Source organism: Lagopus leucura, unplaced genomic scaffold (genome assembly GCF_019238085.1).
Source record: "Lagopus leucura isolate 7727_CA_CO unplaced genomic scaffold, USGS_WTPT01 Super-Scaffold_73, whole genome shotgun sequence".
NCBI classification, from domain to species: domain Eukaryota; kingdom Metazoa; phylum Chordata; class Aves; order Galliformes; family Phasianidae; genus Lagopus; species Lagopus leucura.
Window position 1 is genome coordinate 79887465 of NW_024962252.1, and position 17081 is coordinate 79904545.

At 36.0% G+C, this 17081-nt stretch overlaps 1 protein-coding gene across 4 annotated transcripts in view; it reads right to left on the reverse strand.

The window, feature by feature from the left end:
• The window catches only part of EML4 (EMAP like 4), a 153395-nt gene that overhangs the window by 15311 nt on the left and 121003 nt on the right, over nt 1-17081 (reverse strand). For all 4 annotated transcript variants that reach the window (XM_042884479.1, XM_042884489.1, XM_042884472.1 and 1 more), the window contains exons 10-18: nt 15989-16058; nt 14631-14741; nt 12412-12507; nt 10329-10463; nt 9965-10100; nt 8057-8208; nt 6427-6552; nt 6180-6311; nt 5518-5585 (exon numbers count right to left, since the gene is read on the reverse strand). In XM_042884479.1, coding sequence (XP_042740413.1) covers nt 5518-5585; nt 6180-6311; nt 6427-6552; nt 8057-8208; nt 9965-10100; nt 10329-10463; nt 12412-12507; nt 14631-14741; nt 15989-16058 — 1026 coding nt within the window. The remainder of the gene's footprint in view (nt 1-5517; nt 5586-6179; nt 6312-6426; nt 6553-8056; nt 8209-9964; nt 10101-10328; nt 10464-12411; nt 12508-14630; nt 14742-15988; nt 16059-17081) is intronic.

Consider the following 17081-nt stretch of genomic DNA (forward strand, 5'->3'; position numbering starts at 1 on the left):
ACACTTCCACTTTCATCCCGTACATGACACCTATTCTTATTGGTATTGTTTGTTATTTAACAGTAACTTCTATACTGCAGTATTAGTTGTACGGAACATCGAAAAAGTTCATAGATGCCCAAAAACCACTGACAGCAAAATGAATAAGATCAGCAGAACCAGAGCCTTTCACGACATTATCTAGCTCCTAATAACAGCAGCACATATTTGCTAGACAAAGACAACAAAAGTTAAATATACTTATATACACATGCACACATGCATGTCATGAAAACAGAAGATGACAACATCGTTAAATAGATAAAAGATGTTAACACAATATAATTTCTGTGTTTAGAAAATCTCAGCACTGTTCACACAATGGCTAAGTTTATGTAACCAGCATCAAACAGCAAGCTCAGAGTGTGGGTATGACAGCAAACTCAAGGGAACAAGCATACTGCAAAAACTAGGACTGTCTACTTGAAAGCCAACATATACAGCCTAAAATAAGCCCTGACTAACAGATGCACACATGGCTGCTTTCTATGGATGGAGCTGAGGTTCCAGCTCATGCTGATCCAGAGTCCAGCTGCTTGGCATCTGGAAAGCTGCCTGGTTCTGATGGTTTAAAAACAGCCTGTGGTTAGAGAGCCACGTGACAGAAAGAAATTGAACAACATGTACATGAAAAAAAGCCCCACATGGCACAGACTGCTGAGCAGTGTGTGTGCAAGGCAGATGGAACCAGTAGAAAACAGCTCATATGTTCTCAATGGACAGCAGCAGAAACCACACTCAATGCTTCTCAGTACTGTAAGCCAAAATGCAGTCTCTTGATTTCTTCCAATCTACATACTGAAGCTTTCCAAGTTATCTAAATGCAACAGAAGTATCAAGTTGCTATTCAGTTCAAACACTGCCCCTTTGTCCCTGTCAAATATTTCAGTAAAATGTTATTTTTTTTATACCTGAGTGATAACTGAGATAGGGTACAGATAATGAAAAACAAATTTAATAAACAGTAAAAACAAATAAACAAATTTGGTATGGGGAAAAAGAGAACAAGAGAGTGTGCTTATACCATATAAATTACTTTGATTAAAAAATTATAACAAAAATTTTGCTGCGATAGCAAAACTACTTTACAATTACACAGGATCACAGAACAGAGAAAAACACACATGGCAACACTACTGACTTGCCAGCATCTGTTTTTCAAGCAACACCAGAAGCTGGTCTGAAGCCACTGCACCACTGCCCCACTCTGGCTTTTTTTTCCCTGCACTCAGCACAGTGTCCAGGCTCCTTACTGCTCTACATCTTTTGTATATGGGCAGGAAAACAGGAGGCAGGAAGACCTCTTCCTCTACCAGAAAACTTTGGTGCTATATGGTAAAATCTGTCTATCTGGCAAGATGCCAGAAAATGATGCCTATTTATTTCTTCCAAGCAGCAGTCATGGTGTCTGGTATTAAAACCTAATTACGAACCCAACAATAAGCAAAAGCTTCCTTCTTTCATACAACAGCTGGGTGCCCCTTCCCATGCCATGCTGTGCAGTGCTTCTGCTGGCCAGCTGCATCCCAAAATATCCAATGAAGACAGTAGTGCTCCTGCATTAGGGACATGGCTCTCATTCTGACACTGAGGCTGGCTCTTTAGGGAGCTCCTCTGAGGTTCTTACTTGAAGTTGGTAACCTTCCTGTCAATGTTTCTTCTGGAACATGAAATATTTTCAAAGGTTGGAAAAACATGCAACGTACAGAAAGCACAGAAGTTGTATTGGGTAGTATGAAACACAAGACAAAACATCTGCAGGTCTTAAGAGTGCACACTGAGTTTCACTGGACATTAAAATATAGCATTTTGAGACACTAATCTTTCTCTAAAGTTTTTCCTGAACAAAAGATGTTAATAGCTGACCATGGAAACAGTCAGCCATGGAAACAGCACCATGACATTCTGATGTTAATGTAGGAAAGTAAGTGCTGGTCACATCTAATTCAGCTGTTTCTTTCTGCCTCTGCAATCTGAATCAAACGTGTTCCCTTTAATCACCTAAGCTCTCCCAAAGCCGTGGCAAGCCTAGTAATAAGCCAGCAAGAAAACATATTTCCATGAAAAGTAGTTTAGCAGCCACAATATTTTATTGGCATGCCTCATACATGCCACGTATCATCCACAGCTCGGTCCACCTTCACACTGCATTTTGAGAGAAGATCTTCCTCCCAACACAGAGGTATACAACATGCAAATGGTAGCAGACCCTGGAAATGCTGCATCCAGCTGCCAAGTGAACTCTCCTGACTGTAGATACACAGATCAGATGAAATAATGCTGCAAGATAGTAGTTCTCCTTCTGATTTGTATCCATTTTTGTTCCATTGTTATTGCAAGCAACATGCTTGACTTGCGAATTAACGTAAACAAGACTGAGTTATCATTATTTTCATCTGTTTCTTGTCACCCTATTCCTTTGCTTGCCTTCTTATTTTAATAGATAACCTATCTGAAAAATAGATTATTTATTTAGAAACAAAATCCCTATAGACAACTCTTTTGGGAAGTGACTTTTAATGACTCACTAACATTTACCAGTGGCAATTTTCATCTGTGAACACACAATTTTTCTGATAAAATCACCAGGGAAACAGTATTCCAAAGTTATATTTTTGCACTAGTGCTTGAAATTGCCACAAAAATAAAAATGAATGTTAAACCTGAAAAGTGTTCAGCGTGTTGACCGTAAAAATCAACAAACCAATCTCATGACTATGTTCATAGGGACATCTAGGCTTCATTCCACAACAAATGCTGAACTGGTCTGTGTTGGACTGACCTACCTCTTTGGAGCTCTGGCTTCTTCCGGCCTTGACCTCCAGCCTTCAGTTTTCTTAATAATGTTAGTAATTTTTACATTAATCTTGCTAGTCTATTTCTTCTGTAGTGCTTTTGAGTAGTTGTATCAATAGCCCTCAAAATATTCTACATTATTAGTCACAGGAAGGTCTGCTTTCCTGAAAATGGTACCACTGACAGCATGGCAAAATTATCTGTATGGTGCTTTGGAAAAAACTCACTTTTCTGGAAAGATTTTCCATTGCCAGACCTTTTGGCTTCTTCAGCTCTGCACTTCCAGCAAACAGTGGCATCAACAAAATGATATTAGTTCTCTCCAAACCAGGCTTAGTCACTGACAACTGAAGACCAAACATTCAGCAGGTATTTAAAGAAGGGAACAAAACCTGCAGCAGATCATTTGCAGATAGTCCCAACAGGGAAAATGATACTGAAATACTCATCATGAGAAGTGGTATGTGAAAGCTACTCCAGAAACATGATGTGTTCATCTGATAACAATGTCGTGAAACTACAGACAAGAATGGGAAGAGACAGAAAATTCAGTTTTCTTCAGATATCACAAGTTCAGCCATAAAACTCAACCTTGTCAGTGCTCCATTCCTAATCCTTGCCTCACTGACCTCTGTACTAGAAACAAAGCAGAACTAGAGCTGCAATAATACACCAAAGTTTGGGTTTATTGAATCGTAAACAAATTAGACTCATTTAACATTTGCTTTATGCCTTTTGGGTTGCAAACTGAGTAAGTTATTAAATGACTAGTTATAGGCCTGACTCTCCTCTTTTACAAATCAAAATTTATCATGCAACCCCATTCCTCTGGGAAATGACTCCCCTAGACTGCATTATCTGGCACAGAAAGCACCGTGTGATGCCACGGTTAGTCTGTAAATCTTAAGCTGTTTTGTTTATCTTGATTCACAACTCCCTCTATTTCTCATCCACTTGTACACTTACCAGGCCCCCACTTCATTTCAGTTTAATTTGTGTTTCTAACCTATCCCTAATCATGTAATTTCAGAACAAAAGAAATAGAAAAGCAAAAATGTAACTGCTTAATTGTAAGAACTTAGTAAACAAAGTTGTTTACTTAGTTGATGGAACTTAGTAAAAAAACAAAAATGAAAACACTAACAACCAACCAATCAAAAAACTCCCCCCAAAAAACCAAAGCCATCTACATAAACTTAACCAATACAGTATAAGTGGGTTGTCTCCAGTAATTTAAATAACATGAATTTAAACTGAAAAGCGCTGAATTGAAAAGGTGATGTTAAATGCTGCAGGGGAAAAAAAAAAAAAAAAAAAAAACACAACAAAAGCAGCCAAGAGCAAAAACACCAGACTGAATGCTCTGACTGCTCAATCTGCCTTGACTGGGCTTTGATGTAATTTCTAAAATGCCTGGTAGCTACCAAGCAATGCGGCTTGATTTTCTTTTTCTTTTTCCCTATCTTAAGTTTTATTATTCCAATACCTACTGCTCTGTTTAATGAAAGTTGAAACACTTAATCAGTTTAATGCTATAATTAGAAAGAGATGAAAATATTGAAAGGCACAACATGGAAATCAAACGTACAGGAACTAAATAAGATTTTTCTTAGGAAGGTACACTAGATTTCCTAGTCTGATTTTGTACCTAATGCATTTACTGCAGATTGTATCATCAACTTGGATAAGGACCACCTTGAAAAATATTTAACATGTAGATTTTCCTAGGAAAGTTAAAGGTTGTTGCATATGCTTAGCAGTTTTTCAAACCCAATTTTGAATGGCTTTTAGGCATGTTGTTAGGTATAAAAAAAAAATTACAGGAGGCAGATTAAACAAAAAGTAATTTTCTTACGTGCTGCTTTACTAACATATGAGTAAGAAATAGAACAAAAATGTCAGTAGATTTCCTAGCTGCTCCTCTAACCTTTCTAATGCTATGAATATCCTGTTTTTTTCTCTTGGTTGATACTTGCTAGAACTCCACCACATTGGACTCCTTTCAAGGGAGATGATACTGAGCCAAAGAGAATTTGGATATGAATTGAGACAATTTTTTTCCACCACAAAAAGATGCCTGAGTTAAAGGTCCTGGCTTGTGTTTTGACAGTTTTGAAATAAGCAACGGTTTTGGGATGAATACGAACAGCTCAACAGCACTTCACTGCAGAAATGTGCAATGCTAACATTTGCCTTACACACACAAAAAAAATCAGAATACAAGCCTGATCATTTGACACTCCAGGTCAATCTAAGAGGTTGCAAGTGTGTTTGATTTGGAAAGGAGAAACGGTCTGTACTTACCAACTAATGTTACATATACAATTAAAATATATATGGTGTTTCATGAAGTCAGAAAGCTCATGAAACCTCCCAGCACCAAAAAAAAAGCCCACAAAAAACCCCAACCAAAACAATAAAACCAAACAAGAGCTGGGTCTTTCATGGAAAAGTAGTTCAAAAAAATAGAAAAGAAACAACTGCCTAACAGTCAAATAATCCTTCTTTCTCACCTGCATCCTGTACAAAAGATCTGCCTCATCTCCCATCTTTTTAGAGTAGTTAAATCCATGCAGAAGAATAAAAATAAAAAAATACATATATTCTGATGGTTTGATACTACAACTCTCGTAAATCTCCTTTAAACTTCTGATCATCACAACTCAGCCAATGCCTGCTTACCGTCCTGAATGCGTTCCTATTGCAACCACCGCTCCGCTGGGATGGAAGTCGGCACAGTGGCCCGGTTCCTAAGTAGGGAGGCACAGACATGTCATTTGCCCACCTGCTCTGCACTCCAAAAAAGCCTTAAAAATCAAAGATGAACTGACAGAGTGAAAAACTACTTGACAGACAGACTTTCTTTTAATGGATCCTTGATATACTACGTGACCTTCTCACAAGTAAAAAGCTAAACTTCTTCATAAAAAGATGCTTTCACCTAGATAGTAGGACAGAATTAATCAAAATATGATCTGAACAATGACTGTAAGGATGAACTTCTAAAGCCAAACCTTTTACATCTGCACTGTAGTCTTTGTAGATGGTTTGAATAATTGGGAAGAAAACTTCCCAATTGAACTGCAACAAGCAGAAAGCACTTGGAGTTTCATTCTGATCTGGAATGAAATCACTAGAATGGCTTTGGACAACACTAACCAGATTACAGCATATACAACATCTGAAGAACCTTGTCAAGCTTATCAAAAGCTTCTGAATGGCTCTTCAGTGCCTCAGTTACAAGATTTTTGCTTCTTTCAATCACATGGGACAAGATGTTTCAGAAAATGAATGCCTTTTGGTTTTTTTCCAGCTTTATATTTAATGTTGAAGGGTAGACATACATCTAGCAGCCTGGTCCATTCCAGTGTGTGGTCCACAGAGTTCCACATACAAACTTGCCTATCTTGAGCACAAGTTAAAAATAAGTCTTTGAAAGGATGTGATGCCAGTCCCCAGAGTTCATCTGTATGTCCCTAGAAAGAACACATTTGATTTGATAAAGTATAAAATAAAAAGTCTCAGATCAACGTACAATCAGGGAAACTTTTACAATTTTAGGGTAATAATTCAAGAAATCATTTTGCTCACCTGTACTTCTACTAGGAAACCATCATTAAATGTTCCACGTAAAACAAAGTTTCGTGAAGTACCCACTAAAAATTGATCTGCTTTTCCTTCTGCTACTGCTCTTATTGTTCCATACTGATCAGGAACCTAGGAAGAGAAACATTTGTAAAGCCACATCACATATCTTAATGCGCACTTACTTCTGAAGGCCATAAATAATGCACAATGGTACTGGAACAGCAATTCTCCTAGTAAGAAGGAAAAATCTAATCACATATGCACTAGGCAAGGACTTGACCTCAAACTTACCTCATTTATTTGTTCATTAGATACAACAGGACCTCACTCCAAAACAACTGGAATTATTCCAATTTAATAGGTCTCAGTAGAAAAAAAAAAAAAAAACCTGAAGTTGCACTGATTTTTAAGCATCAGATACACCAAATAAATGCACTCTACATTCTTACAACTCATAAGGATGGGAACAATATTTATAGTCACTGTCTTCTTTTCAAAAACACATTTTGAAAATTAAGAAGAATCTTGTAGCCCACAGTAAATGTTTCCTGATTCTTAACGCTTCCTGATTAACCTTATGTAAACATTCATATGCCATACGTCAGCAATGACTCCATGTTTTACTGAGCTTGTTTATTGCAACCTTGAACTCTCAGTGCTTTATTTTACAGTGGGCATTTGTGGGTTGTTTTTTGTGCGTTTTTTTCTTCCTAAATGGGTTTGCTTTAGAAAACATGCTTACTTTAATATTAGCCTCATAGGATAGAAAATAATTACAATTGTTCAGAAAGCTGTGTGATAGGGTTCTGGTTATATTTGTCCAAAAAAATAATAATAAAAAAAAAAAATAAAAAGCTTTAACTTAATATATTAACAAAAAGAAAACAAAGATTGATATGAATAGTGCTTTGTTTAAGTCTAAGGGTTAGGATAACTCAATAATTACACTCAGACATGTTTTCTAACGGTCAATAGTGGACTTGGGACAGTAACAAACTCTTTTCCTTAACATTCATGTGTAGTTCCATCAGAATCTTGCTATAAATAGACACTAGTTATGTTGAGTAAATCACTGCTAGAAAAACTGAGAATAAACTACTTCAAGAGGTCATCTATTGTAAGGAAAAAAAAAACACTATTTTTGAATCCGTGATGTACATTTTTTTCCAGTTTATCCTTATCACTGCCATACAGACAAATCACAGGCAGACATTTTCAATAAATATCTGCTTTTTAGATGAAGTCAAGAGAAGTTCCTCAACACAACTAATTTCTGCAGAGTATCCATACTTATCCTACTCATTATTCTTCTAATGTAAAAAGCTCAACAAAGAACTCAAATCCTGATAACACTGCCTTTATCCAGACAGGCAAACTTTACTAAAGCAAATACTCAAAAGTAGGATGAACAAAAGAAACAATGGAAGAGCTGAAGATATAGCTCCCGTGGGCTAATTTCTAGGCTGAAAATTGATATGCTTTTTATTACAAAACATAATCTTCCACTTAAAAAGATAGCAACCAGAAGGTATGCTGTCATCCTAACCGCGGATACTCTAAGGAATAGGGGAATGCTCAGGATTGCTGATCATACCATGTTAATACAACTTCCTTGTCACTCCTGCCTTCTTACCTCAATTTCCCTTTCGGGATTCAAGTCATGATCCCACAGAATGATCTTTCGGTCTTTCCCACCTCCTGTTAGCAGCATCCCATTCCTCATTTGACAGAGGGTAAATACACTGCCATCGTGAGCTTTGATTTGTCTGCTTATCTGATATACTCCTACATGCACAAAAAGAAAATAATACAAAACACCACTCGTTTTGTCAACTGAGGATTACAAGAAACTGCATTTTGGCTTAAAAGTAAAGCAACAGTGCACAATCAATAATTGCATTTGGATTGTCAGGCTATTAGCACTGCATCGTACTGCAAACACAAGGTGGTAGTGTTTTCTTACAGGATAAGAAGATGAAATAAAAGGCGTGTCTTCCTGAATAGAAATGTTTTTTAATTGCTCTAAAACTTGTGAAGACAAGCATAATTATTTGCTAAATACTCTAAATTTCCTGCTATCCTAGGGAACGCAGTTTTTCCTGATGCAAAAAAAACTCCCAAAGTATTGAAAAATATTTGCAGTGCAATTATTAGCAAAGAATTATTTTATTAAAAGAAACTCAAAGACTTGTCTACAGTTTTGTGGGAATGAAAATGAGGAAAAAAAGCAAATTATTTATAGCAAAGTTTCCAGGATGTGTGATCCTAATATCTGATGCTTGATGTCGCCTTACTTAAAAATAGTAAACTAGCATTTGGCAACTATCAATATAGTAGTCTACTCAGAGTGAAACACTAGGAAGAACAAGAGGAATGGAAAAATTAAATGAAAAACAGCATTAAAGGAAATCTCTTGCATTCTAATTGGGTGTTTATTTGAAAAGAACTGCTGTAGGAAAGTATATCTTAACAAGGGAAGATTTTGGGGCTTTGAAGGTTTGCACATATGCAAGTAGTAAACACAGAAACCCTGAAACATCACCCACATAAATGCCAACATAATTCATCTGACTCTGGCTACAGCTGAAGTCTGTTCAAGTCAGCATGCTCTTATGCCGTGAAAAAGCATTTGAGATCAAGTCTGGTTACCAATTTAATGTGATGAAATAACTAAAATATCTCATACTCGATTAAACTGATGTAAATAAATGTTGTATTTGATAACTTTTCGGATTATATATGGAAAATGTTATTTTGCACAAAATGAACCACAAAATTAAACATCAGATAACTTGTTAAATTACTTTTTCATTGCCGTTTGCTTGAAAGACAAGAAAAGGTCTACCTACAGAAGCAGACTTACCTTTAAATATTTGCTTTTTACATGAATGTTTTCCTGGCATACCAATTTAAATCAGAGTGTTTGAAATAGCTGCCAAGTAAAATGAATTATTTTTGAATTTATAAGTTACCTTAGGGCTCAACTGTTCCAGGTCTGCATATGTTGGATAACAAATACTTTTTCTTTCCTTTCTACAAAACTTTTGTCTTAAAGAGTAACTTTAACCCATGTTTCAAATAAGATGGGTTAAAAACTATCCTTTACATCCAAGACTTGAGTGCTGTCTTAATCAGACACTCCTATTTGCATAACTGCTGGATTACATTTTCCCTGGACACAAGTCCTGTTAACAGTATCCCCTGGACTAATGATGATATAACATAAGTCTTAAGAAACAAATGCAGCCTGCAGAATCCTCAAACCGAATCCATGGCCTCATTCAGACCACAGGATGAAAGGAAATATGATTAACTACACAGTTGTAAAATGGAAAACATTTAGATAAAGTTTAGTTTTCTTTCACTTTGGGCAAAGAGAAACTCCAGATTGTTATTAAGTCATCAAATTCATGAGACGTGGAGTTCAGCATCACTTGTTACTAATAGCCAGGTTTTTCTTCCTATTTTGTTTCTAATGCAATTCTTTATATTTGTCTTCTACAGACTGTCTAATCTGTGATTAACTGTGAACGTATCCTACCTTTAGGTCCTTTTCCTGGAGTAGATTCTACAGTAGTTTTGCCCCATATAAGTATTATCCCACCTGAGTCTCCAGTGAGCACATCACCATTTCCCAAAAAAGCCAAACACTGAACAAATTTGGGCTTTTCATATTTCTGAAAAAAATAAGCAAGAGAAAGGGATAATTGCTTGTACTCTACATACTTAGAATAATGTATTCACACCCATACAATCCTGAATATACATAAATAGAATTTAACCTTTTTGTTGTTTGTTTACCACTCTGCTCAATCTATATGAGGTGACAACAAAACAAATTTGAAGAAAGCATGAGCAGACGATTCTATTGATTTTAAACTGACCTGATATCAAGACATTCTTACCCCAAATATCCCTTGCTTCCTTGATAACGAATTGCCACTCCAAGTCCAAAAAAATATATGAGATTTGCCACACGTTATTATGGTATTTGCATCAGTTGGATGGAATTCTACAGCGAGCACAACTTCATTTGTAGTCTGAAATAAACCAAATAATATTTATTCAGATGTTCTATTCTACTTTTACTAGAAACTCATGTAAAATCCCAGGTTTCAGAACAAAGATAGGAGGAGCTACACAGGTTGTTCTATATATGAAAGAATCTGTAAATTCCCTCCTAAACTGGTTGGCTGAATGACTGCACAAATCCTTTTCGTATCATCTATTCATACTTGTTTTTTAGCTTGTTGTTTTTTTAAAATCAAATCTCAGTAAAAAAGTCTGTGCTTTATATTCACTTTCCAAATCACAAGAACTTTGCTTTTTAGCATAGCTAAGAATTTTGCCATGGGAACTGAGTGAAATACAAAAACACGTTTTTGTATTGAACACTGTTTAGTTTCTGCACAGACTTTTCTGAGTAACAAAACTGTGATAGAAATAACTCAGGCAACCGTAGCATACCAGGATTATATACATTATTCTCTTTCTGAAATTCTATAAAAATTCCTTTGCATTCTTTCTCTCTCCATAAAAGAGAGTCAAAAAGAAGCCTGCTCAATTCAAAGCTCTGAAACATACTGTACATCCTTTGTAGTTTTACTGGTTGCATATACTTCTACTGAATAATTAACACCTCAGCGAATATTATATCCCTACCAATGAATTTTACAAACAAACTGACTGATCATTTTTCTGACTTATAAAGTAAACTCTACAAACCTTAATTTGAGGTAATTTTCTGGAGGCAATTATTCTGCATAACACATAAATTCATTTATGCCCTTTTACTTCTATGGTATTTAAGCACATGCCTTAAAAGAGTATACTTAAGAGTTGCTGAATCAGCACCCAGGCAAGAATTGTAGCTTGGCCTCATCCCACTCCAATATTTTTGGCTCACTTGAGGAGAACAATCTTCTTAAATTTAATTTGTTGTTTATGAATGCATTTAGCTCAAGGGAGGAAACTCTCTGCTCACACTGAACCCAGCTGTTGGTGAGGTGCTCAAGATATTCTAAGATAAAGTCCTAAACATGAATAACTGAAGCTGTCACGGCTGATTTGTTTGCTAGCCAGTTCTGAAGCACTAAGGACTGAAGGGTAAAGGTAAAAGTAGTCAGAACACAATATCAATAAAAAGGGAAAGGAAATCTACAGAATGTGCCGAATAGCTTGATATTAAATATCTGCAAGGAATTAAAATAAAAACAAAAGCTGACGTTTAATTACATTAACTCTTATAGAACAGTGCATAGTTACTATTGGTACACATGATTTAGGGAAAATGGGCCCCCAAGACCTGATTTTTGAATTTGCAGGTTTGTAATCACATAGAAATGTTTGCTTATAGAGTATTTCACACACTGATTCATGACTAAAATAAATTTAAAAAAAACAAACCAAAACTCAGTTCCACATCTATATTTATCTGTTTGCTTGTTGCAAGCAAGATGTCTTAAAACAGGGAGTTCAGCAGCAAGTTGTTATTGGATTGGGTGTTGCCAGTGGAATCAGCTTCACACCAAAACTTCTCATCAACCAGAAATTCAGCAGCTCACAAGGGAATCAGGAAAGCAGAACAAATTGCAATCTACAGAAGTGTATCTACCCAACAAATCTATGTCTGCAACCTAATTCAGAGAAAAATGAAAATAAAACATACATATATTTTAATATAAAGAATTGTACACTGAATCATCACTTCAGGTCCTTCAAAGTTCCCAGGAACTATTATTACTTTTTAATTAAGAAAAGACTAGAGGAGTGCTTTATTTAGATTAGCCCTTGGATAAGAGTAAAATTTAATTATGTGTTCCAATATTCAAAACTCTTCCAATGTACAAGTTAAGAACACATTTCTTTTGTGCCCTTATAAAACCCAGCAGTATTCTAATTAAGATCAAATCTGTGTCTCACAAAATTATTGTATTTTTGAGAATAAAAGCATTTGTACTTTAGAATAGGCATCTGTGTTATATTTACCTTTATTTCTGCTACTTTTGATTTTTTCTGCCAATCCCATACAGTGAGCATATGCTCATTAGAGTCATCAATTACACACAAATGAGTACCAGAATCCTAAAAGAAAAAGGCAAAGAATTATCAAACTGTGTTCAGAAACGAGGCATAGCAGTAACATTTAAAAACCACAGGAGTAGAAATATAAATCAAGCAAGCCCTTTGTAAGGAATTATATGATAGTATATCTGGTATTTCCTTTTTGCTTACAGGTAAGAAATATTTTTCCATAATCTCACAACAAATCATCATGTTTCAAAATATATTCTAGGAAAGCTTTAGAGTATCTTGCCAAATCTTTCCCTCCCCGTTCTTCTTTTATTAAATTTTCTAAATAAATATATATAATCATCATTCTAGTAGCATAAATGTTTCTCCCTTTTTCTATTCTACAAACACATTGTTTTTCCTCAAGTCTCAGAACACACAGTTCCAATGTGGTTTTCTTTCTTAACGGTGACCATCACACACACAACTTTGCAGTATTAACATTCAGAAAGCACCTCATCTTTTTCCTCAGAGACATTAATTACTGACCAGCTTCATTATGTAGTTGGTAAAACTGAATGAAGCAAGATAACACTTTCAAAACAAAATGGTGATTACAGAAGCAGAAAAATGTCACATTTACAGTGTTAAATAACTGAAGCGGCTCATACTTGCACAAGCCAGCTGCTTCAAGCACATGTGTAGAAAGATTTGGAGGATGCCTTGTTTATTTTAAAGTTGATTAGTGCAGTTCAGACCACATTCTCTAACAAATTATAAAACAGAGGTGGCTAAAATTTTTATTCCCCAATACTAATGCTATCATGAGCAGTACTACACAAACACATTCCAATTAAGTGGAAAAAAACCCTTGAGAGAGCACTGGCAACACAGACTGCTTTTGTGTGGGTTAGGGGGATTATGTGATAAAAGCGGAGCTCTAGGTACTTCACATTCACTTTTTCAGTTTAATAAAAGTTAACATTCCCAATTCCTTAGATTGTTGGGTTTTTATTTTTATTTTTCTTCTTCTTTTAATTGAATGGTGGCACATGCATTTATTTGCCTTAAAGTTAAAAGGTTCCTGGTTTGTTACAGTGATAGGAATTAGAAATTACAGTTTTCTTCTTACATAATTTTATGCTATACTTTACTCATAAAATAGGCTGTTTTTTTTTTTATATTTCATAACAGACAAAGACATAACTAACTGAGCAATGTTTTGATGTTTGGTGAAATAGCAGCAAGAGAGCATAAGCATTTATTTTTCAACAGGTGTCTGAAGATGCTCAAAATTCAACCGGTCCTCCACAGTCCTACACAGCCTGCCCTGGATGAGGCAATCACGAGAGGTCTCTTACCACCTAATCTGTTCTGTAATTCTGTGTAAGCAAAATACCGCTGGGTTTGGGTTTTTCCGTGTTTTTTTTTTTTTTTTTTTTTTTTTTTTTTTTTTTTTTTGTGTGTGTGTGTGTGTGTGTGTTTGTTTTGTTTTTAAACAACAATTCTCTGCTGCTGCAAGAAGAGCAGCGTGGATTTTCAGGAGGTTGATACCTCCTAGTGATTTGGTAAAAACGCAAAGGCAGCTTAAAGATTAAAATACATGTATTGTACACAAAAAAAAAAACCTCAGCAGCAAATTGGAAATGAGAATTTTATCAGTGACAAACAACACAACACATTTTCATTTCTTACTATTCTGATAAATTCTGTGGGCACAGTGACAACACTTATAAGATTTGTACTATTCTATGTAAAATTACGAAGCACAAATTGATTTTTTTTTTTTAAATTTCCTGTTCATGGATAAAATCCTATTACAGCAGTGCAAGCAGCCAAGCTACCCTTTCCATCAGAGCCCACTAAAACATGTCCATGAAGCTCAGTAACATGCTTGTTTTTAACATCCAAACAAATAAAAGCTCTGTCTTGTCCCACCCCAACCACCAAGCCCAGTGCAGGTTTCAATTTCCAGCCAAGGTATTTCTGTGCCTCCTATTTATTCACAGAGCTTGTTTGTTGCCACAACTCTACAACTGCAATTTCTGTTTTTCACCTCGCTCGTCAGCTGTTTTTATAGAGTACACTGAGACTTTACTAACATGCCTTTAATACCAAAGCAGGTCAGCAAGGCAATCACATTCAGAAGGGTCAGACAAATCTGTTATATACCCCAATAGCAGCATTTGTCTTACCGCTTTCGAAAAATCCAAGCACCCAACTCCACGCTCGAAAGTCCCCAGGCCGATAACCTGCAGTGTCACCAGGCTCACTGAGTCCCACACTCTAACATGGGGCTGCAAGGGCTGTGCAAAAGCAATGGGACAAACAGTGTCATCGACAGCAAAAGCATCCAATGAAGCCATCAGGTTATGACATGCTATCCAAGCAGCAAATTCGGGTGAAATGCAGATGAGTCATTGCTGCTGTTGGACTGTGTCTTGAACCTCAAGAGGCAAGAATTGAGACAGCTTCTGCCCACTGCGTGGGAGCTACAGATATCATGTGGGCATTTGGTACTTGTGAACATAAATCTGCAGTTTAAACCATTGAACAAATAATGGAAGAGCCATCTTGAATTTCAAACCCCAGACTTAAACACCTTGCACAACTGAAAACATATTTTTTAAAACATAAAAGTACGCAGAAAATAATATTAAAAAACACAACCCTAGTTGTACTGAGTCACCTAATTATAACCAATCACTCAAGGAAAACCTCCAAAGGTATATTTCATCTAACTACTACCCCAAAACAGGTTAGCTTCATAAATGCAAAACAATTACAAATTAAGTAGGAATTGGCTTAGGGACAACATTCACCATAAAAAAAAAAACAAACCAAAACAGGAAAAACCACATAGTTAAGCAAAAGTTCAGTGGAAATTACAACAATATCTATACAATGCCCACAGAGATTTCTCAAAAAAAAAAAAAAAAAAAAAAAAAAAGATGTTGAACATTTGAGTAAGGGATGTACTTAATGTGTTTCTATGTTTCAAGGCATCTGTGTTATTTTCTTTTAACCTTTCTGAAGATAATCTCATTATTCAACTTAGCTCACCACGGACAAGAACTTTTAACTATGCTTGTCCTTAACTGAGCAAGCTTTCTAGCAAAGCTTGACACACTTTCAACAGATTCCCAAAGTTGGTTTCCCTTCCCATGAAGCCTTATGAGCACATGGACCCACCGAACCGGGGTTTATTTTCCTCTGGGAGAACAGTCATTGAAAGAGATGTAACAAGTGATGTAGCCTTACAAATCAATTACAAGGCTCACAGTTGCTTGCAGGATTAAATATGAATTTTCCATGTCACAGATTGAAGACTATGAGCCTCTACTCTTTTTGATGTATGGCTGAGTGTCTATATGGTAATACCTATCACTAGAAATATATACTGTTAAGCTTGGAAATAGCAAAATATCTCACTAAATGCAGTGCATAAGAAAAACTGCAAACAGAAGGTGATAATGAAATTAAAAAGAAAAACAAAACAATTTTCCCTGATTTTCAAAACAAGACACTACTGCTCAACAGCTCTATTACTTACCCTTCCATCTTTATCCACTCCAGCTAACTGTCCTGTTGCAATTCTAATTTTGTCTGGATGAACTGCAAGACTAAGACAGACAGAAATATGACTTGCTTTTGCTGTCATCAGCCTTCAGAACTGAGAGGTTTTTTCTTTTTTTCTCTCTTTTTTTTTTTTAATTTTTATTTTTCAACAGAAGCCCATGAAGTCATTTGTGATCCTAGATCCCACTTTCAATGAGACAGCTTGAAAATTTTCTTTGTCAGACTATTTTGTCACATATAATACTGCAAAATCCTGTGTTAATCAGGCTTTTGTAATGGCTGCTGGCATACAACCAGAAGTGCCACAAGAGCCACCTCCACATGTGCTCAGAGAAATAAATCTCAGGTTTGCACTATACTGGGAGTCTACTGTAACAAAATACACATTGTCTCATGTTGAACTTCCTAGATATAGTTACCTGCCATTTTTATAAGCACTACAGCATACTTCATATGCCCAAAGCTTTGGATAGCACAGGTTTGTGCTATCCAAAAAACAGCTAGGAGGATGGTCAAGGGTACACGGACCCAGGAGTTAAGGACTACTGTCTCTAATGAAAATCTCCAATGTGGTACACTCTCAGTGTAAGTCAAAATCTGCTTTTGCTTTGAAGGTAATGTAAAAACAAAACAAAACAAAAACAAACAGATACAATAATTTCCAAGTCCACATCCTCTTACTCCTGCTTATTTTTTTACTAGCCTTGTCATTTGCTTCCTCTGTGAAGTTACGAAGGTGAGGAAACTAAGACAACAGGCAAGACGGAACAGTAGGTGGGGGAATTAATAAGTCAGGATGGTAGACACCAAAATGTTTAAAATTCAGTCTAAGTTTCTGAAAGAATGTAAATAACACAAGTCTGGTGGCATTCTTCCCACAGGAAGCAATTACAGTTATGAAAACAGGCTAGAAGAAAAGAGGTTTAGACAGCAACTCCTTTCTTCCACTCAGGTATAGTAAGGATATACCATTCAAATCAAAGCTCTCTACTACTTTTCAGACTAATGTTGTGAAGTGACCAACGAACTACATTTGCATCAACAATGACATTGGCTTCAATTTTCCT